The sequence below is a fragment of the Electrona antarctica genome, assembly GCF_951216825.1.
Source record: "Electrona antarctica genome assembly, chromosome: 24".
Taxonomy (NCBI): domain Eukaryota; kingdom Metazoa; phylum Chordata; class Actinopteri; order Myctophiformes; family Myctophidae; genus Electrona; species Electrona antarctica.
This window is the reverse complement of record NC_136803.1, coordinates 1,629,488-1,650,773: the sequence shown is the minus strand read 5'-3', so window position 1 is coordinate 1,650,773 and position 21,286 is coordinate 1,629,488. Positions and strand designations below refer to the sequence as shown.

General features: G+C 44.9%; 1 protein-coding gene across 1 annotated transcript in view; it reads left to right on the top strand.

Moving 5' to 3' along the window:
• Positions 1–1,967: 1,967 nt before the first annotated feature.
• LOC306917165 (bifunctional epoxide hydrolase 2-like) overlaps positions 1,968–21,286 on the top strand; it is a gene marked incomplete at its 3' end in the record, with an annotated part of 21,160 nt that continues 1,841 nt past the window's right edge. The window contains exons 1-18 of the mRNA XM_079495298.1: positions 1,968–2,115; positions 2,548–2,626; positions 3,461–3,620; positions 4,995–5,185; positions 8,094–8,216; positions 8,617–8,688; positions 9,367–9,462; positions 11,420–11,498; positions 11,716–11,750; positions 11,914–11,940; positions 12,041–12,126; positions 12,346–12,457; positions 12,965–13,039; positions 13,548–13,593; positions 14,217–14,319; positions 14,947–15,016; positions 15,158–15,238; positions 15,401–15,459. Coding sequence (XP_079351424.1) covers positions 1,970–2,115; positions 2,548–2,626; positions 3,461–3,620; positions 4,995–5,185; positions 8,094–8,216; positions 8,617–8,688; positions 9,367–9,462; positions 11,420–11,498; positions 11,716–11,750; positions 11,914–11,940; positions 12,041–12,126; positions 12,346–12,457; positions 12,965–13,039; positions 13,548–13,593; positions 14,217–14,319; positions 14,947–15,016; positions 15,158–15,238; positions 15,401–15,459 — 1,640 coding nt within the window. The 5' untranslated portion in view covers positions 1,968–1,969. The remainder of the gene's footprint in view (positions 2,116–2,547; positions 2,627–3,460; positions 3,621–4,994; positions 5,186–8,093; positions 8,217–8,616; positions 8,689–9,366; positions 9,463–11,419; positions 11,499–11,715; positions 11,751–11,913; positions 11,941–12,040; positions 12,127–12,345; positions 12,458–12,964; positions 13,040–13,547; positions 13,594–14,216; positions 14,320–14,946; positions 15,017–15,157; positions 15,239–15,400; positions 15,460–21,286) is intronic.

The window sequence follows — 21,286 nt, the reverse complement described above, 5'->3', positions numbered from 1 at the left end:
TAGATCTACAAGGTAGTACAAGCTCACAAGTCGCATTGATGCATTGGGAGCTTGCTATTTTCTACATTTTTGGATTGATTGAGTTTATATGGTGGTGTCCTATTGTGAACAATGTTATTGCATAGGATGAGTCAGCTCTGATAACTGCATCAAGACATTTATTGATTTCTATTTATTTTTATTTGCTCCTTCAGTGTTTGTCACGTTTTCAACAGTTTTCCCTGTGATGTTGGCTGTAGGCTGCTCTACAAGAGAAGACATTATGCTGTCATTAAATACGCTTACTTACTGTTTATAGGCAATAATGCAGCTGTCACTGCCATCTTCTGTGTGTGTGTGTGTGTGTGTGTGTGTGTGTGTGTGTGTGTGTGTGTGTGTGTGTGTGTGTGTGTGTGTGTGTGTGTGTGTGTGTGTTTGTGTGTGTGTGTGCTGTACACTCACGGGTAGGTAGAGTGGCTGGATGGTAACCGCAAGGTTGCCTGTTCGAACCCGGGCTCCCCCAGAGTTAGTATCGAAGTGTCCTTGAGCAAGACACTGAACCCCTAATTGCTCCTGATGTCGTGCCTTGCATGGTTTCCGCCGCCATCAGTGTATGAATGTGTGTGTGTGAATGGGTAATGTATAGCACCTTGGATAAAAGTGCAAATAAATGCACCATTTACCATTTTTCATTCGTATTTACTCAGTAACTAATAGTAGACCCACCCGTTGTCAGTGGGTCTAGCCTACTAGCCTACTACCAGTAAGACGCCCTGAGCGTGAAAAGCGACCTCGCCCCAAAAGGGCGAGAAGCACGCGTCCGCCTGGGTGACGGCAGACTGCTGGGCGAGCGCTGGCTGTTTTTTCATTTTTAGGTTTAAAAGTAAAACATGACATTTTCTTGTTTATTTTATTTTGAAGTGAAAAACTGGACCTGGGTTGGCCATGTCCTCATGAATGTCATATGTCAATAATGTCATAGGCTCTGACCTCTATTAGTCCCATAGTGCAGTTTAGTTCAGTTACAGTTTGACTTGGCTGAGATGAAGACGGTTTGTCAATCACTTGTGGTCCTTCTGTGTTTGCTAATATTGTGTGAAAATGCCCATAGGTAAGTCAAAGTGTGTTATGTTGTCAATTATTGTGTAAACCAGACATTGCCATGTTTAATTATTTTGTAAGCTAAGTACTGTTAAGTTCTGCTTATATCTTTGTTGATAAAAAACAAACACAACAAAAACGGGCAGCGACTTTGGTAGTAGGCCCACTAGCACTATAGGCTACAGTCCGTGTTTGACCAAAACCGTTGTTTTGAGTTGACCAAAAAAATATAGCATCTGCTGCACAGCCAGACACACAGCTGCTTGTAATTAACACACACTTCGACCGTGTTAGGCCTGGTATTAATTACATTACGACGAAGAAGAGAAAACAATTAGGATATTAAAAGGTTTTCCAGTCTCGGAGAGGGAGACTGTTTGTTAACGGCCTTTTAATATTTCACAGAATATGTGAGTGAAAGTTCAATCACAGCTAGGCCTTATTATACCTCCGAGTGCGCCTGAACCTTATAACCTCTGCGTCAACAGGCTTTCCACCGACCTGAACTTTGAGTCTTTGTTCCCTCAGTCCCTACTCCCTACGCTAGGGACTGAGGGAACGTACTGGGTCTTTGATGGCGTCTTGCCAGTTGCCATATTATCATTATGTATGCGTCTTGCTCTTGCTGTTTGGTATGGCTGGAAGTTGAACGAGCAGTGCAGTGCACACACACGCACACGCACGCGCGCGCGTACACACACACAAACACACGCACACACTCCCACACACACACACACACACACACACAAAAACACTGCGCGTCCTAAGGGGGGGCGTGTCGACTGAAGTTCAGCGAGAAAACCAACTGGTCTTTTCCTGTCCAGGACAACGGACGGACGGACGGACGACTCGGTCAGAGACAGTTCATTGTGTTCCGCTCGTAATAAGAATGCAGAAACCGACTAAAATCTCTCCTCCCGGCAGGGCCGAAATGCCGGGGAAGAAAGCGGTCTTATTTAATTTATGGGGAGTCGTGCTGGATTCCCGACCCGATGACGTCTTCCACAAGTTTGAGGAGACCCATACACTTCCACGGTAGGAAAAACGGTCCTCCATGTCTGAGCAACATCAGCCAGCGATATAAGGCCTTATTATCTAAATGAAACATTTAGTATATATATATTGTCATGTAGAATAATTAAAATATAGATCTGTGTTGGCCTATTTTACTTTGTAATTAATTGTGTAATGTAGCCTAATGTGATGAAGTTCAACACTGATCATTTGTAGGAGAGCTGTCGGTGAGTGCAGGGATGCTGATGCTTGTTTCAGCGTTGTTGTCATAGTAAATAATTAGATCTGTACTGTCTGTAGGATACTATGGCACTACTCTACTGATGCTATAGATCTACACACATTTGGTGAAAATATAAATACTTGCAATATCCTATATTGCAATGTCAACTTCCCCCAATATTTCTATATTTTATTTCTAGTTCTATTAACTAATTTCATGTACTTTTCCAGTGGTTTTCTGTCCCAAATCACCTCCAGAGAGTCCAGCGCTATGATCAAAGCAGAACGAGGAGAGCTGTCCCTGGTTCAGGTGCCAATAACCTTTTTACATTCACTCCAAAGCAATGTCATCAACAGTTTATATCGTCGTCCCCCCCTCTCTCTGTCTCTCTCTCTCTCGCTCTCTCTCTCTCTCTGTCTCTCTCTCTCTCTCTCTCTCTCAATCCACTGATGTCATGGTACCATGGTCGTGTTGTCATCAGAAATGTATTACCGCTGTGTCTGTGTGTGTGACGTGACGTCCTCCTGTTAACATATCAAATTGTGTATTGTGTCTAAATGAACGGATAGTTGAACAATGCATTGTGTCTAACATACATACCATTTCAACCACTGAAAAAAATACTCCTTTTCATACAGCCTTCTTTCATGTCTGCACTGGCACAAGCTGCTATACTTTCATCAAGTGCTATCTATCAGCCAATAGTCCACAATACGGTACAAACTCTGATCAGGGCGTGAGATCTTGAACTCGCAATTATCTGGAACTAGAAATAGCTTACTCAGACCTTTCAGTGGTGCAAAAAAAACCTTGCCCGAGCAGTCACTGCAAAAAGATGCATGACACACAACTTATAAATGTGTGGGCAGTTTCCTTCTAAATGTGTGGGCAGTTTCCTTCTAAATGTGTGGGCAGTTTCCTTCTAAATGTGTGGGCAGTTTCCTTCTAAATGTGTGGGCAGTTTCCTTCTAAATGTGTGGGCAGTTTCCTTGCCTCAACGTCAGCGAGACCTTTTTGTTCCTGCATGACTTTGTGTTTTTGTTCCTGTGGTAACGTGTGTGTGTGTGTGTGTGTGTGTGTGTGTGTGTGTGTGTGTGTGTGTGTGTGTGTGTGTGTGTGTGTGTGTGTGTGCGCGCGCTATAGATGATCCCAGAGTTTGAGGCGGAGTGCAGGGCTGCAGCTCAGGCCCAGGGTGTGTGTCTTCCCGAGGACTTTTCCGTCACCGTCCTGCTGGATCAGTTCAGAGAGACAAAACCCCTCCACCTGTCTGTCCTACGGACCGCTGCTGTCCTACATCAACACGGTACAAACACATGCACGCACGCACACACACACACACACGCACACAAGATGTCTAATATATGCATGTTTAAACACCTACGTACTACACTAATCCTGTGTTTCCACTAAGGAAAGTAGGCTTTCTAATGACACAACCCGCCTTTGTTTTGGTGAGTAGCAAAAACTTTCTTTTTATTTACGCTAAAGAGGAGAGGCTGGTCTGCATTCATGCGAGTGGCGTTAGTTGAGAGTAACATAGCTCTAAATGCGACGCATTAGAGCTATGGACCAGAGCTACGTTGAACACAACTACATTCATGTCGACCTCCGAGCATGTAGCCTGCATCACATGACCTCCGAACATGTAGCCTACATCACATGACAGACCACCTCCGAGCATGTAGCCTGCATCACATGACAGAATTGTGCAATCACACAGCTGTAGTTCTGGGATGGCTATAAACAGATGTTTGCGCATTCTAGCTTACACAAATTAAACTGAAACAGCTGTTTGGTCGTTCTAGCTTACACAAAATGAACAAAAATAGATAGTTGTGTTTTCTAGGGTTCATGGACAGATACAGTACATACGGTTTTGTTTGTTTATATCTTGAAAATGTGTTGCTACTATCTTGGAAAATGTCCACTCTGGGGTTTGTGTGCAACCCAGGCAGTTTTTAATTCACTTGATTCAATATTTCTATATTCAGTTATTCACACACCCTCCTATGTATTTAAACCCATTGTAACCTCAAACGGCATTTCAACCATGTTAGATTCACTGAAAACACCTGGTTCTGGTGACTGATATTGTCCTTCTAATGAGTGAGGGGCTGTGTTTTTAACAGCCCCTCGCTGCGCGCATGTCACCAGAACCAGGGATGTATGTTTTCAGTGAATCTAACATGGTTCAAATGGAACTTGAAATTTACAATGGGTTTACAACAGTCATCTGATCAATTATATTTGTTTCCGGCCATGTGCTTTGAATTATTCTTTATTTACCCAGGGAAGTAGCTGAGCACAGGTGCTCATTTTCAGCAACGCCCTGCACATAGAAACACACACACACACACACACATTAAAACCTGGGAGCTGACCAGTACAACCACAGTCTTATACTGTTGGCCACTAAGCAGCTCCAGGGGGAGCAGTTGGGGGTTCAGTGCCTTGCTCAAGGGCACTTCAGCGGTGGGGTTCAGTGCCTTGCTCAAGGGCACTTCAGCGGTGTTGGGTGAGTGATGACAATCACTTCCCCACCCAGATTTTTCCTGCCCGTCCGGGGAATCGAACCGGCAACCTTTCGGCAACAAGGGCGCTCCTCTAACCCTTAGGCCACCGCTGCCCCAAATATACTGAGGCTCATACTGATATAGGCTAACCTCTCTTCCCAAAGGTTTAGTGACAGCTGTGCTAGCCAATCAGTGGGTAGATGACAGTGCGTCTGGAGATAGCGGATCCCGGCTTCTCGCTCTGCTTGGCGGCCATTTTGATCTGGTCCTCCAGTCCTGTCGCTCAGGTCACAGGGTCCCCGAGCCTGCCATGTTCACTTCAGCTCTGCAGCGCCTGAGAGTCACCCCACAACAGGTAGGAAGCACACACACACTACAGGTGGGTGGGTGGGATGGATAGCAGCAAGATCATGCCCAAATATGGACATGCCAGGGAGTGAGAAAAATAAAAATATAATGAAAGAGAATTTCACTCACGCAATAACTGGGTAACCAAAACATTAACTCACGCTATGTCAGCACAATCACCCTGGCTGGCAATACTGATAACTTAAATGGTTTTTTTTGTGGCTTTTGCCTTTATTTTATATTTTTATGGAGGGACAGACAATATGGCTGACAGGAGATGGGGAGAGAGATGGGGGGGGGGGGGGGGGGGGTGACATGCAGTAATAATAATAATAATAACTAGAAAAAGTGCCCCTCGGAGCACAGGTCTCCACCAGGGCAGGTCAGGTTGTGGCCTCCTGGTGGCGCTATAATAGGCCAATGTGAAAAGGGTGCCATTTCTTCATGGCAATTGGATGATTTGAGGCATTTTGTTCCAAAAATGTGTTTTGCAAAAATCAACCTGTTGGTGGCGCTATAACAGGCCAATGTGAAAAGGGTGGGATATATTCCTCAGCCTAGTAAGAAAATGTGTGAAAGGTTTCACGTAAATTGCATGCTGCGTTCATGATTTGAGGCTTTTGTTCAAAACGGGGCAATCTTGCAAACTGTGAAAGCCAATTATAGCCAATTAGGATGGAATATGAAATATCGGACAGATCCGACTTGAGCACATGACCATAGACATACTGTGTAACGATTTGTGAGATTTTTGGACAGAATCTGGAGGAGTAATATCAAAAAATGTGTTTTACAAAAGTCGGCCTCCTGGTGGCGCTATAAAAGGCAGATGCGGAAAATGCAGGTCAAAGGTTTGTCCTTGGCCTCTAGGGAGTGTGCATGCCACGTTTCACGCAGATCGGTGCAGTTTTAGGTAAAAGATGTGAAAAGCTGCCTCATGGTGGCGCTATAACAGGCCGTTCTGGGAAATGTGGGGCAGAGGTTCATCGTTGGCATCCAGGGAGTGTGTGTGCAAAGTTTGGCATCGACCGGGTTAACGGTGCCGGAGATTAGCTGGTAACAGACGGACGGAAGGACACACACACGGACACACACACACACACACACACGGACGGAGTGCAAAACATACTCTCTCCCCATGCCTTCGGCCTGGTGGAGACAATAATAATAAAACTTTATTTGTATAGCACCTTTCATGACATGAAATGCAGCTCAAAGTGCTTTACAGAGCAATGGAAAAAAAAAAGAAAAGCAAGGCATAAACATTAAAAGTAAAGGCCGTCGGGATCGGGAGTCAAACCCGCGGCACACTGCCAGACTGGATTGGATTACCAGCCAAGGTGCCTGGACCACTGAGCCATGGCCCAGGCGCAATACTGATAACTTGTATTACAAGCTGCAAATACAGTATAAAAATATAGAAAAGCCTTGTAGACATTTGTTACATTTCTTTTTAATATTTATGGAATTTGTAATTAGTGAAATATTTCTAGGCTAGCACATCTGGGCCTTCAACCTGCTCCTGTGTACAGTACAGTACAGTACAGGTCCTGGTGACATTATGTGCTGCACTGTGTTAACATGCAAGTTGGTCATGAGTACTGTCACACATTTAAACCTAAATGATCTCTATTGTTTATTGTTGGACAGAACTCTAAAGGCTCATTCATAGTCTGGATTTTCGGTGGTGAGGTGACCACCGGAGCTGAAATAACGTTGAGCGGTGGTGAGTAAAAACAGAGAGAAGGGCTGGGGCGGTGGTTTGCTCTTCACCGCGGCTCGTGACGTCATGTTGTAGTTCGGTGGTCACCTCACCACCGACAATCCAGACTATGTATGAGCCTTAAGCATCCTGACCCATGCCCTGAGGGAAATAACGTAGGGAGTGTGGTAAATGGTGCATTTATATAGCGCCTTTATCCAAGGCGCTTTACATAGATTGTGCATTACATTCACCCATTCACACACACATTCATACACTGATGGCAGCAGAAACCATGCAAGGCACCAACCTGCACACCATGGAGCAATTAGGGGTTCAGTGTCTTGCTCAAGGACACTTCGACACTAACTCTGGGGGAGCCCGGGTTCGAACTGGCAACCTTGCGGTTACCATCCAGCCACTCTACCCCTGAGCCACCGGTGTGTGTATAAACTCAGCCAAGCGGTGTGTGTATAAACTAAGCCAAGTTATTATCTCCAGCAGCCATTTGTGTGTGTGTGTGTGTGTGTGTGTGTGTGTGTGTGTGTGTGTGTGTGTGTGTGTGTGTGTGTGTGTGTGTGTGTGTGTGTGTGTGTGTGTGTGTGTGTGTGTGTGTGTGTGTGTGTGTGTGTGTGTGTGTGTGTGTGTGTGTGTGTGTGTGTGTGTGTGCGTGAAGGCACCGTAGATGTGTCATACTGATAACCACGCATGCAAAGTTGCAAGCACATGGCTGCATGCACACACACACGCGGTGCCGTGTCGTTAGTCAGAAGGTTCCTTGTTCCGAAATTACTATCCCTATCTCTAATCCTAACCTAAACATAACCGCAAGCACGGGAGCAGTGCATGTTCGGACTAACGGGACTTCGGATCTATGGGCAGTTCCCCACACACGCATGCAGAATAAACAAGAAAACAATTTTCCACAAACCCCAAGTTGATGGGTGGTGGTCAGGTCATCCACCTGGGAGCACTAACGTGAACGGCAAAGTTTGTGTCTTTTTAACAGTGGGTTCAGGAGATGCAAGTTTCAAACGCGAAAGGGTTGTTCCTCTTGGGAGCATGAATGTATTATGTAATATCATGTCAATCCGGCCATTTCTCATTTCATCATAACCATTACTTTATGAGATATGTCGTGATTTCAGACAGACAGACAGACAGTGTTGAAAATGACTCACCCTCAGTGTAACGTCTGAACTGTGTGTTTCAGTCTGTGTGGTTGGATATCAATGAGGAAGGCGTGAACGCAGCGAAGGCGGCTGGGATGGCGGCCATCTTGGTGACAGACGTTGCGGACGCTCTCAACAAGTTGTCTGACTTCACCGGTGTGGAGGTATGATGTGAACTGCAGAGTTTGACCCAGAATGGCTGATCACCAAATTGGGTTTAGTGGTCAGACCCCCTGCGTGGCCATTGTACTCAATTCATCAACATGACAACAATACATGATTGTATTGTTTCCAGCTGGGAAAGAATGTTAGGTTAATTACTGCAATTTTGTTTTTGTTTTGTTTGGAATGGAAAGAAAACTCCTCTGATAAAGTGTGTGTGTGTGTGTGTGTGTGTGTGTGTGTGTGTGTGTGTGTGTGTGTGTGTGTGTGTGTGTGTGTGTGTGTGTGTGTGTGTGTGTGTGTGTGTGTGTGTGTGTGTGTGTGTGTGTGTGTGTGTGTGTGTGTGTGTGTGTGTGTGTGTGTGTGTGTGTGTGTGTGTGTGTGTGTGTGTGTGTGTGTCAGGCTGTAACAGAAAACACTGTTCCACCAATATGCTGTGCTGATGAGTTGTCCCATGGATACATCACCATAAAGGTAATAACTTAGTTCATTAGTTAATACAGAATCTAAATCAGTTTCAGTATAATTGTGAGACACTTGACTTGAGTATTTCCATTTCTCTTCTGCTCCACTACATCTCAGTGTGCATTTCACTGAAAACTGGAGTTAATAGTTTGCAGATTATTGTTACCAAACAAATGCTCTTGTACCTTCTATGAAAGGTCTGGTGATGTAATTTGTTTAGTTTGTTTTATGACCTCAATTGCACCAAACATTGCACCTGAACTTTGAACCTTCAGCAGATTTTCTGTGGTTTGAATAAATAGCCTCAAAAAGTGGTCCACAGGCAAACTGATTGGCCTGCAGTGGACAGTGATGACAAGTATTAACACATTGATTGCCAGGTATATGTAATCTCATGTGTTCATATTTTCATTGTTTGAAGTGGATTTTCTTAAATGAATAGATCCAGACACAGGCAGATCAGTTTGCCCGTGGACTACTTTTTGAGGCTATTTATTCAGAAAACCCAAAGCACAGACAATCTACGGAATGTTCAAAGTTCAGGTTGGAGAACAAAATTATCACCAGACCTTTAAAGTAAAGTTTTGAATACGGGCCGAATACAACATACAACAGACATAAAGACAAACCCTGCTTTTGAAGGAAAAGGTCATACTAAGAGAGAAAGTTTTTCTCTGTGTGCTCCAGGCTGGTGTGAGGACACACTATGTGGAGGTGGGCACTGGACCACCTGTTGTGTTGTGCCACGGCTTCCCCGAGAGCTGGTACTCCTGGAGGTACCAGGTAAGGGCATGCACGTGCACACGCACACACTTCAAAGTTATTAACCACGTTTAACCTGATGCCCCTATAATAATAATAATAATAATAATAATAATAATAATAATAATAATAATAATAATAATAATAATAATAATAATAATAATAATAATATGCATTGCTATTATAGTCAACATGTCTTCTCTTTCTTTCTTCTCTGTGTAGAAATGTGTAGAAAACTAGGTTTTAGTTGAACACAAAACTTGGTTTTAGTTGAACACAAGCTCCCTCTAGTGGATAGAAATTACAAATTGACCTTGTTATGCAATTTTTATATGCAATGCAGCAGTGTTTTGTTTTGTTTGTTTCTTTGTAACTTTTTGTGTCAAACTCACGCAAAGTCACACATATGTTCTTAAATAACACAGAACACATTGACAGAAATAACACAGAACACATTGACAGAAGCACAATGGAAAGACGTCCCCATGACTTTTTTGTGTTATCCCTTCAGCCTAAATGTATTACTGCCATTACCCTTCCTAGTCATAGGAAGGGTAATGTGTTACTGCCATACCCTTCCTAGTCATAGGAAGGGTAATGTGTTACTGCCATTACCCTTCCTAGTCATAGGAAGGGTAATGTATTACTGCCATTACCCTTCCTAGTCATAGGAAGGGTAATGTATTACTGCCATTACCCTTCCTAGTCATAGGAAGGGTAATGTATTACTGCCATACCCTTCCTAGTCATAGGAAGGGTAATGTATTACTGCCATTACCCTTCCTAGTCATAGGAAGGGTAATGTGTTACTGCCATTACCCTTCCTAGTCATAGGAAGGGTAATGTATTACTGCCATACCCTTCCTAGTCATAGGAAGGGTAATGTGTTACTGCCATTACCCTTCCTAGTCATAGGAAGGGTAATGTGTTACTGCCATTACCCTTCCTAGTCATAGGAAGGGTAATGTATTACTGCCATTACCCTTCCTAGTCATAGGAAGGGTAATGTATTACTGCCATACCCTTCCTAGTCATAGGAAGGGTAATGTGTTACTGCCATTACCCTTCCTAGTCATAGGAAGGGTAATGTATTACTGCCATACCCTTCCTAGTCATAGGAAGGGTAATGTGTTACTGCCATTACCCTTCCTAGTCATAGGAAGGGTAATGTGTTACTGCCATACCCTTCCTAGTCATAGGAAGGGTAATGTATTACTGCCATTACCCTTCCTAGTCATAGGAAGGGTAATGTGTTACTGCCATACCCTTCCTAGTCATAGGAAGGGTAATGTATTACTGCCATACCCTTCATAGTCATAGGAAGGGTAATGTATTACTGCCATTACCCTTCCTAGTCATAGGAAGGGTAATGTATTACTGCCATTACCCTTCCTAGTCATAGGAAGGGTAATGTGTTACTGCCATACCCTTCCTAGTCATAGGAAGGGTAATGTGTTACTGCCATTACCCTTCCTAGTCATAGGAAGGGTAATGTGTTACTGCCATACCCTTCCTAGTCATAGGAAGGGTAATGTGTTACTGCCATACCCTTCCTAGTCATAGGAAGGGTAATGTGTTACTGCCATTACCCTTCCTAGTCATAGGAAGGGTAATGTGTTACTGCCATTACCCTTCCTAGTCATAGGAAGGGTAATGTGTTACTGCCATTACCCTTCCTAGTCATAGGAAGGGTAATGTGTTAGCCTACTGCCATTACCCTTCCTAGTCATAGGAAGGGTAATGGAGAGATAATGGAGATATGAATCAGGCTGCAGAATATTCTTCAAGATAGGACTTGGTGGTAACGTGTGATCTGGCATTTACTCCTCTCCTCTCCTCTCCTCTCCTCTCCTCTCCTCTCCTCTCCTCTCCTCTCCTCTCCTCTCCTCTCCTCTCCTCTCCTCTCCTCTTCTCTTCTCTTCTCTTCTCTTCTCTTCTCTTCTCTTCTCTTCTCTTCTCTCCTCTCCTCTCCTCTTAGATTCCAGCGATTGCAGCAGCAGGTTTCAGAGTGTTGGCTCTGGACATGAAAGGATATGGCGAGTCATCTGCCCCCACAGGTGTGTGTTATAGTCATCTGCCCCCACAGGTGTGTGTTCATACTTTTCTGTCGTAATGAGATAAATATATGTTTCTAATCCGTGTAGTGATTTGAATTGGATTTGACTCCCATATTTCCTGGTCCTGGATGTAGTTCTGTAAAGGTGTGCATGTGAGTAGGAGTCATACGGTAGGTGCATTTAATATGTACCTTTTATTGTCCTTCCTTATCTGCAGAAATAGAAGAATATTCACAGCAACAACTTATGCAGGTAAACGCACGCATGCACGCACACACACACACACACACACACACACACACACACACACACACACACACACACACACACACACACACACACACACACACACACACACACAATCATTTATTTTATATAATTTCATTAAATATCTCCACTGAATGATTCTTTTCAGGATCTGATCACCTTTATGGATAAGATGGTGAGTGACATCATGGTTATTTCTACATCCATGGACCTAGTGGACCTATTTCTAGTGGATGTAGATACAGTATAATAACAATATATGTCTCCATTTATAGGCTCTTCCTCAGGTGACCCTCTTGGGTCATGACTGGGGCGGCGCCTTCGTCTGGAACATGGCTCAGTTTCATCCTGAGAGAGTCAGGTAGGAATGCACGCACGCACGCACGCACGCACGCACGCACGCACGCACGCACGCGAACAGGCTACACCACAAGTCGATAATCTAATCATGTGTTTTTCCGTGTGTCTCCCGTCGATATGCGGCCATGTGTGTTTGCATGCATTGCAAATACATGATGTGCATCTTGTATTTTCTGTGTATCGTGTGTATAATTATCAATGTATGCGTGCGTGCGTCCAGGGCAGTAGCATCGCTGAACACGCCTCTGTTTCCAGAGAACCCCAACGTTCCTCCTATGGAGTTTCTCAAAGCCAATCCTATATTTGACTACCAGCTCTACTTCCAGAATCCTGTAAGTGTTTCTGTGTGTGTGTGTTTGCGCGTGTGTGTGTGTGTGTCGTGCGTGTGTGCGTGCGTGCGTGCGTGCGTGCGTGCACTGTAGGGCAATAGCATCGTTGAACTTTCCACATTTTCCTGTGGACTGCAGTGTTCCTCCTATGGAGAAACTCAGAACCATTCCTGTATTTGACTACCAGTTCTACTTCCAGACCCCTGTAAGTGTTTGAACTAACAAAATAACAAAACAAAAAAAACTGAATCTGAATCAAACTAGCAATAGAATACAAGTTTAGAAGCATCGTCCAGAAACATGAATGGTCTCAGAAATGTCATAAAAGCAAAGAGGTTAATGCCTCGAATCTGTGATTTCTTCAACTGGTTGGCTATTGAGGTGAACAGCAGCAACAATGGGTTCAGAATGATAATGCCTAGAACACCATTATTCCATTTTTCAGTGGTGAGATTTTATTTGTCTTTATTAACGCTGTGTTCTGGTTCCCTGTGTGTGCGTACGTTGAAGGGTGTAGCAGAGGCGGAGCTGGAGAGGGACTTGGAGAGAACGTTCAAGATCTTCTTTGTCAGCAGCGCAGACGCGGTGAGCACACACACACACACACACACACACACACACACACACACACACACACACACAGGCCCGCGGGAAGTACTTTACACTAGCAGGGGCTGAACGTGTACCTGGGGGTGCGCGCGCGTAGCGTAGCGCCGCAAATATGCGCGTGCGCGCGCATCATGCACGCGCATTTTTGCGCATTTTCACACGCAAACGTGGCCTTTACTTTCCCTCTCCACACGCAAGTTATATATGAACGAACTGACACAGGCAATTCACCAGGATATGGTGCCAATACTGTGATACAGCATATTTAAATCTCTTTTTTTTTTCCTTTCTCTCCTGTTCGAGGGGGGGCTGTGCCTGGGGGGAGGGGGTGCTACAGCCCCCCCAGCACCCCTACTTCCCTCAGCCATGCGTGACACACACAAATTGGCCTTCAGGTCTAAATGGGTTCATTCAATCAGGAGGGGTAAAAATACATCTTCCTTGGTCTTTATACTGAATGCTGTGACTGTGTTGTTGTCTGCAGGGCACTCTGATACCTGATATCAACACTTCTGGAGTATGTGCTAGAGGTGAGAGGCTGACACTCAACTATGTGTTTTGATGTGTTATTATTATGCTGTTACTAACTACACTGTGTTATAATCAGAGTTGGGGTCCGTTACTCAAAAAAGTAATACACTACACATTACACATTACTTTTGAAAAAAGTAATGCCTTACATTACTTGATTACGCCCTGGAGAAAGTAACTAGTTACACTACTCGTTACATTACGTTTGCGTTACTCCATAAAATCGCCTGAGATGCAGTTACATAATTTGCCCCTTAACAAATCTTTATAATCCTAATAAGGAGGACATACACAAGATCTTTCTTTATGCTCTTTAATACCAGGTTGTTGAACAAGTGAAGGAATAAAACAAACCATCAAACTCCACTCACGGCGGGGGCCGCTGCGGGGGGCGCTGAAAGCAGCAGCAGGACGCAAGTAACTAGTAACTAAAGCAACCAGTAACTGTAGTGTGATTACTCAATTTGGAGGAGTAGTGTCGTTACTTACTCGTTACCGAGAAAAGTAGTGTAATTACAGTAACTACACTACACATAGTGTAGTTACACCCAACTCTGGTTATAATACTACAGTGTGTGTTACTGTGGTAAATGATCTAACACTACGTTGTGTTGTGTTACAGGTGGGTTGTTTGTGGGCCTTCCAGACGAAGTGCCCAGAAGCTCCATGCTGAGTGAAGAGGCCTTGCAGTACTACGTCAGCCAGTTTAAACGCAATGGATTCAGGTAGGCTATCTCTCTCTAGGTCGTCCTCAGACGTTTGCTGGCTGGCAGTTCTTGATGCCTTTGGCAGTGTCCTGCTAGTCTCATTCTCCTGGCTGATATTTTCTGGCTCACCCTTGGTAATCCCTCATACAGAGTCTTGTTAGTAACATGTACAGTCTTGCTGATGTTAAGTACTGCACGCAGCATTCTGGTGTAGCACCCGTCAAGGGACTTCTGCGGGGTTGGCTTCAGGGTCCAGCATTCACTGCCGTATAGGAGAACAGACTCCACTGTTGCGTAGAAGAAGCTGAGTTTGATTTGTCGGGGGAGATTGGAGTTCCATACACTGGTCATGCCATTCAGGGCCCTCCATGCAAGTGCCTTCCTCACTTTCAGATCTTGCTCGGTTGAGTTGACCCATGGCTATACAAAAACAAAAAGACGCAGTTGATTTTATTCTCTCTCTCTCTCTCTCTCTCTCTCTCTCTCTCTCTCTCTCTCTTCCCCCTTCACTCAGCACCATGCTCTCTGTCACTAATATGTCTAGTTAGTTAGGCAATTCTGTATTTTGGTCTTTTTAATTGATCAGATTTTGATCAGATCTTTCTATAGGTGTAGACTAAGACTCTTTTCCGTTTGGTTTTTCAGGGGGCCGTTGAATTGGTATCGCAACATTGAGAGGAACTGGAAGTGGAAGTGTTCTCGTCCCATGGGGAAGGTTTGTTAAGATGCACAGTCAGTCACACACCATGAAGGACTGGAGGCAGGATCACATTGTTAAAGTGTGTGCGTGTGCGTGTGCGTGTGCGTGTGCGTGTGCGTGTGCGTGTGCGTGCGTGCGTGCGTGCGTGCCTTATAGCTGATGATGCCAGCGCTGATGGTGACAGCTGGAAAAGACCCTATCCTGTTGCCTGTCTACTCCAGCGACATGGAGGAGATGGTAAGTAAATTATCCTGGGGCTGGGGAGGACATGAAAGTGACCGTTAGGAGCTTTATGTTTCTTTTGCACTTTGTCTTAATGTTTTGTGTGCCGTAAAGCACTTTGAATTGCCGTATAGGAAATGTGTACAAATACACCTGCCTTTCCTCTCTTCCTGCTAGGTCCCCAACCTGACCAGAGGGCACATTGAGGAGTGTGGACATTGGACTCAAATGGAGAAGTACGTGTGTGTGTGTGTGTGTGTGTGTGTGTGTGTGTGTGTGTGTGTGTGTGTGTGTGTGTGTGTGTGTGCGCGTGTGCGTGTGCGTGTGCGTGCGCGCGCGCGCGTGCGTGCGTGGCCAGAGATTGTGTACTTTTGCTCCAATCTTTGTGAGAACCCAAAACGTCATTGCACGAGAGCAAGATAGACTAATAGAGCGTATGCGCATGATATCCTCATCAAACCAGGAAGTTATGCGGGAACGCCTACTGAGTGGCAAAACAACTACTTTCTGGCCTTGACACTCTATACATGCAAACAGAAAAGTAAAATATGATTATATTATATATAGCCTATTATATAAACTAGTCCTTACCCGTTCTGAATATATGAACAGCAAATGATGTTCAGTGTGGGTAATCTATCTAATAATTTAGCGATCGCTCGCCCACTGTCTATTGCGAGCAAAATAGACAGCGGGTGAAACAACTCAAGTTACGCGGAAAAGTGTGTCCCAGTATTAATCTGTGTCCGTCCCAACATGCATTTCACTGGTGACCCGGAAGCCGTCCCAACATAGCCTGGATCCAGCCCAAAGACCCCGCCCACTCTCTGAGTGGACTGCATCTCTTGGTCTGGTGTTGCACTGTGAACCTATAATTTCTTCGGTACAAAAATGTATTATCCAATGAGAATCGGTGGTGGGGGGGTGGGTCTAACGAACAACCAATCAGCGCCGAGTCGTTTTCAGCGTCATCACGCAGCGCAACACACAGAGGGTTGAGGGAAATTCTAATCCCCTCCCCCTTGAAATCGCTCAGACAGGAGACAATGTCAGACTGAAGCTTCAAGAAAGCTACAGTCTGATAATCAGGCTAGTCCCAACATGCATTCTAAGGAAGTACTCGGACTGACTGACTGACTGACTGACAGACAGACAGACAGACAGACAGCGACCGAGCAAAATAGACAGCGGGCGAGCGATCGCTACATTATTAGATAGATAAAGCCATAGTACCTCAACTCGTGTGCAAGTAAGACAACCACGTAGTAGAACATATCAAAGTAATGTGGTGTGGAATTGATATCAGCAGCCTGGTGCCCTGGGCTGTGGAAACTGTCCCTAAATTTATTTTATTTAGCGAATGCAAAGTCCTTTAGCCAAGCGGTTGCCTCCTGGTCTGCTGTATGGAGGGTGATTAATCCTCCTTCCAGTCTTTGGAGAGGGCAAACTTCTATGATGTGCTTCATAGTTTGCTCCTCATCACACGCACACAGTGGGCTTGGGCTACTGCCCCACTTGTGAAGGCTGGCCAAGCAGGGGCCATGTCCAGTCCTGAACCTATTCAGCGTAGACCACTGTCTCCTTGGGAGGGTGGTGCCAGGGACCTGTTGGTTGGGGTCTGACACCAGGTGTTTGTTTGGGACCTCATTGGACTCCCATTCCCTTTTCCAAGCTGATTGGATGGTGAAGTCAGCTGATGGGGGGTTCTTCCAAATCGGTCGTCTAGATGGGAGTCGAGCAGTGGGTGGTGTCCCTAAATGAATTGATATCAGCAGCCTGGTGTCCTGGGCTGTGGAAACTGTCCCTACATAAATTGATATCAGCAGCCTGGTGCCCTGGGCTGTGGAAACTGTCCCTAAATTAATTGATATCAGCAGCCTGGTGCCCTGGGCTGTGGAAACTGGCCCTAAATGAATTGATATCAGCAGCCTGGTGCCCTGGGCTGTGGAAACTGTCCCTAAATGAATTGATATCAGCAGCCTGGTGCCCTGGGCTGTGGAAACTGGCCCTAAATGAATTGATATCAGCAGCCTGGTGCCCTGGGCTGTGGAAACTGGCCCTAAATGAATTGATATCAGCAGCCTGGTGTCCTGGGCTGTGGAAACTGGCCCTAAATGAATTGATATCAGCAGCCTGGTGCCCTGGGCTGTGGAAACTGGCCCTAAATGAATTGATATCAGCAGCCTGGTGCCCTGGGCTGTGGAAACTGGCCCTAAATGAATTGATATCAGCAGCCTGGTGCCCTGGGCTGTGGAAACTGGCCCTAAATGAATTGATATCAGCAGCCTGGTGCCCTGGGCTGTGGAAACTGTCCCTAAATGAATTGATATCAGCAGCCTGGTGCCCTGGGCTGTGGAAACTGTCCCTAAATGAATTGATATCAGCAGCCTGGTGTCCTGGGCTGTGGAAACTGTCCCTAAATTAATTGATATCAGCAGCCTGGTGCCCTGGGCTGTGGAAACTGGCCCTAAATGAATTGATATCAGCAGCCTGGTGTCCTGGGCTGTGGAAACTGTCCCTAAATTAATTGATATCAGCAGCCTGGTGTCCTGAGCTGTGGAAACTGTCCCTAAATTAATTGATATCAGCAGCCTGGTGCCCTGGGCTGTGGAAACTGGCCCTAAATGGCCACTTCAACTCTAAAATGGATGTCAGATTCCACACCACAACTCTTATGTGTGACACACAGTGGTGAACACAGTGGTGAACACAGTGGTGAACACAGTGGTGAACACTATACACTATATACTGTAGACATAGTTATAGTGCTTGGTATGGATGGACGGCCCTTTAGTTCCTTAACCCATTTTGGGCGGGAACCCCTTTTGGTGTTTTAAACCTTATGTTGTAATTTAGCTATTGAAAAATAGCAGATCTACAAGCTCATAGCACGCCACTCGGTGGCGCGCTATGAGCTTGTAGGTCTGCTATTTTTGACATATGTGACCAGATTTGACTGAGAGACTGCCATCGCGCAAATTCCAGCTTTTCACCAGAGGAGAAAACCTTTTTTTTTTTTTTTTTTTTTTTTTAAATGAGTTTATAGCACAGGCAGACTCTTCACATACTAGAGCATGTCTGAAATAAGTGTCAGAGATGAAATCGACATGTAAATATGAAATAAATGCCCAAACATGTAACTATAGGTGTAATGTTAGAGACCACAGAAGTGAACCTTTCAAGCCTGTTTTCTCAACTCGCTGTTTCTCTGCAAGACATTACTCTATAAGCCATATCTCCAAAACTGGTGGGTCAAACTGAACAACCAATATGTCAATTTGAAGCTATGATTCCCTGCTTTCATATGACGTGAAAAAACGAAAATTAAAAAAAATCCAATGGCAGTCCCTCAGTCAAATTTAGTCACACTATGTGTCTCATAGTCAGGCCTAAATAGGTTAACCACATGCATTTTGCACAGATATATAGAAAAGGCCTAACCAGGGACTGGGGTCGCAAATTAGCCTCGGCTATAATCCTGATATTCTTTTTTTTTTTTTTTTGGCTTTATTTTATATATTTTATGGAGGGACAGACAGTAGGCTGACAGGAAATGGGGAGAGAGATGGGGGGGGAAGACGACATGCAGTAAAGGCCGTGCTTGGCATAGGCCTATCTCACAGCATTTCCCCGCCCCCTTTTTTACGCCCCCTTTTAGAGCTAGTGGTGTTATTTTTTTTCCGGTCCATAGGCTTCCATGTTAAAAGAGGTATCTTCACAAGCCACAAACTACCGTTTTGTAAAGGTAAGGTTTATTCTACTTATTTGAGTTGTTATACCATTGTGTTTTCTTCATATTATTATCGGTCTTTGACATTTTAACATGTACTTAGATTCTCCAGAGAATAAAAGTGTAAATGCCTAATGTTAAATGACACCACTATCTACCGGAAGTGGGCGTGGAAAGCGGGCTGTGAGATAGGCCTATTGGAACGAGGGATGTAACAATGAAGGAAATGTAACTGACTAGATGGGCCGCTCATCCTAGTTACGTTGCAGCCATAGAGTATTAAAAGGATAGAGACTGATCTGGCGCAAAGCTCCGCCCCCTCCGCTATTCATGTCAGTGGAAGTTGCTCAGTGGCGTTTTGAAGCACCCGGAAGACTGCCGGAAGTACCGTCTCAGAACGTCTACTTCCGCATTTGACCACCAAATTCACAAAGTCACAGACCAGACGCATGTCTGGTCACAGACATGGCTGTGAGTGACAGGTCCCTGCTTGGACCTGCCCCTCCCTTCCTTATTGGCTCTCCCCGACAACACCGCTTCCTGTTGGCTGAGCACTCTTCCTGTCGCTCTATAGGTGCTGCCACACGTGCTAAAGAGCCGCGGACGTTCTCGGCTGTCCGCAGCTTCTTTTCCGAGTTTTTAGACAGCTGGTGGATGGAAAAGAAGCTCCACCTCCGCGGCTGACTGCCGCGGAGGAGAGCGTTTCCGGGAATCTGGCCGTCGCGCAAAGCTTCCGCGGAAGTGGAGCTTCTTTTCCATCCACCAGCTGTCTAAAAACTTGGAAAAGAAGCTGCGGACAGCTTCTTCTGTCCGCGGCTGTCGGCCGTTTTCCGCTCAGGTGGGGAAACACTGTATAAAAGCTCAGTTGAACTTGGACTTCACTCACCGTGGGCACATTTGAGCCGACAGGCGCGGCCAAAGGAAGCTGACTCCCAACGTCTTTCCGGCTTTTTAGACAGCTGGTGGATGGAAAAGAAGCTCCACCCACGCGGCAGGTTGCCGCGTCGGCCAGATTCCCGGAAAAGCTTGCCCCTGTCCACTCAAGTCTGCCCATGCTGACTGGGGGACGACAGCATATTTCGCAGCAGAGACTCGATCCCTCTAGTCCTCCGCTCGTTTGCTTGCCTTTTTCGTTCTGTTTGTTTAGTTTTGTTATTCTTACGTTGTTTATTTCATTCTGCAGTAAGTTATGCCTTAGCTATATTTAGTTTTGTTCATTGTCCAGTTATTTAAGTTAAAGCCTTCAGCCCTATTTATTCTTATTATCTTTGTAAACTACTGATTTCAAATGTAAAGCCCGGTTCCTACTTCCACCATGTAGGGGTGCCAGGTATATTTATTTTCCCTGATTTATTGTACTTTTTGGTTAGTTAGGTTAGTTAGGGATTTAGTATTGTATTTTTGTTTAACTTTCCGTTAGGGCCTTATAGTTGGGGGTAAACTTTTGATTTCTTGTGTAAACCGCACCTCGAAGCCAATACTATACACTTTGTGAACCAAAAGAACAAGAGTTTGTAAACTTGTCTCTGCTAACGAAAAAAAGAGCTACAACAATAAACTAAAGTTATTTTTCAACCCTGTCTCCTCCTGAATTATGTTGTGTTCCTTCACCCTATAGACGAAGGTGCATAACAGCTTTTAAACCCAGTATTGTGCCCTTCACATGTAGTAACGGATGGGTAATTATTATTATTTGTTGTTTTTAGGGTCAAACCCCCCAATACCCCGTAAATGCATAGAAAACTGCATTTGGGCACAGTATACCTATAACACAATAGGTCTTACAAATCATTAGTAAAGCAAAGCAAAGCAAAGTTCTTTGTTTACCCAGGGTAAGTGGACTAAGCTCGAGATGCTTGTTTACAGCCACGCCCTGCTCATAGAACATTTCATGGTTGGGGTTCAATGCCTTGCTCAAGGGCACTTCAGCGTTGGTAATTTTAACGTGCCGGTCCGGGGATTCGAACTGGCGACCTTCCGGTATCAAGACCGCTCCGCAAACCGTTCGGCCACCGCTGCCACCAAAATGTCTCTTGCAATGTGCAATGTCTTCTTCTGAAGATATCAGATATCTGAAAACTGTTTTCCCATCAAAGCAAAGCAAATTAAATTAAAATAAGCACACATTAAACAGCTTTTTACTGTTTGTGTTTACTTACAATAAATTACTGTTTTTGGAAACAACTTCGCCTCTCTCTTAAATCCTTTGCTGCCACCTAGTGTTCAGAAAGTTCACTGCCGCTCATTGACTCCAATGTTAAGGTCGCCTGTAGTTGGATTCTCAAAGGAAGAATTAGCCCACCACAGATGCAGGTGTTCACACTTTATCTGGG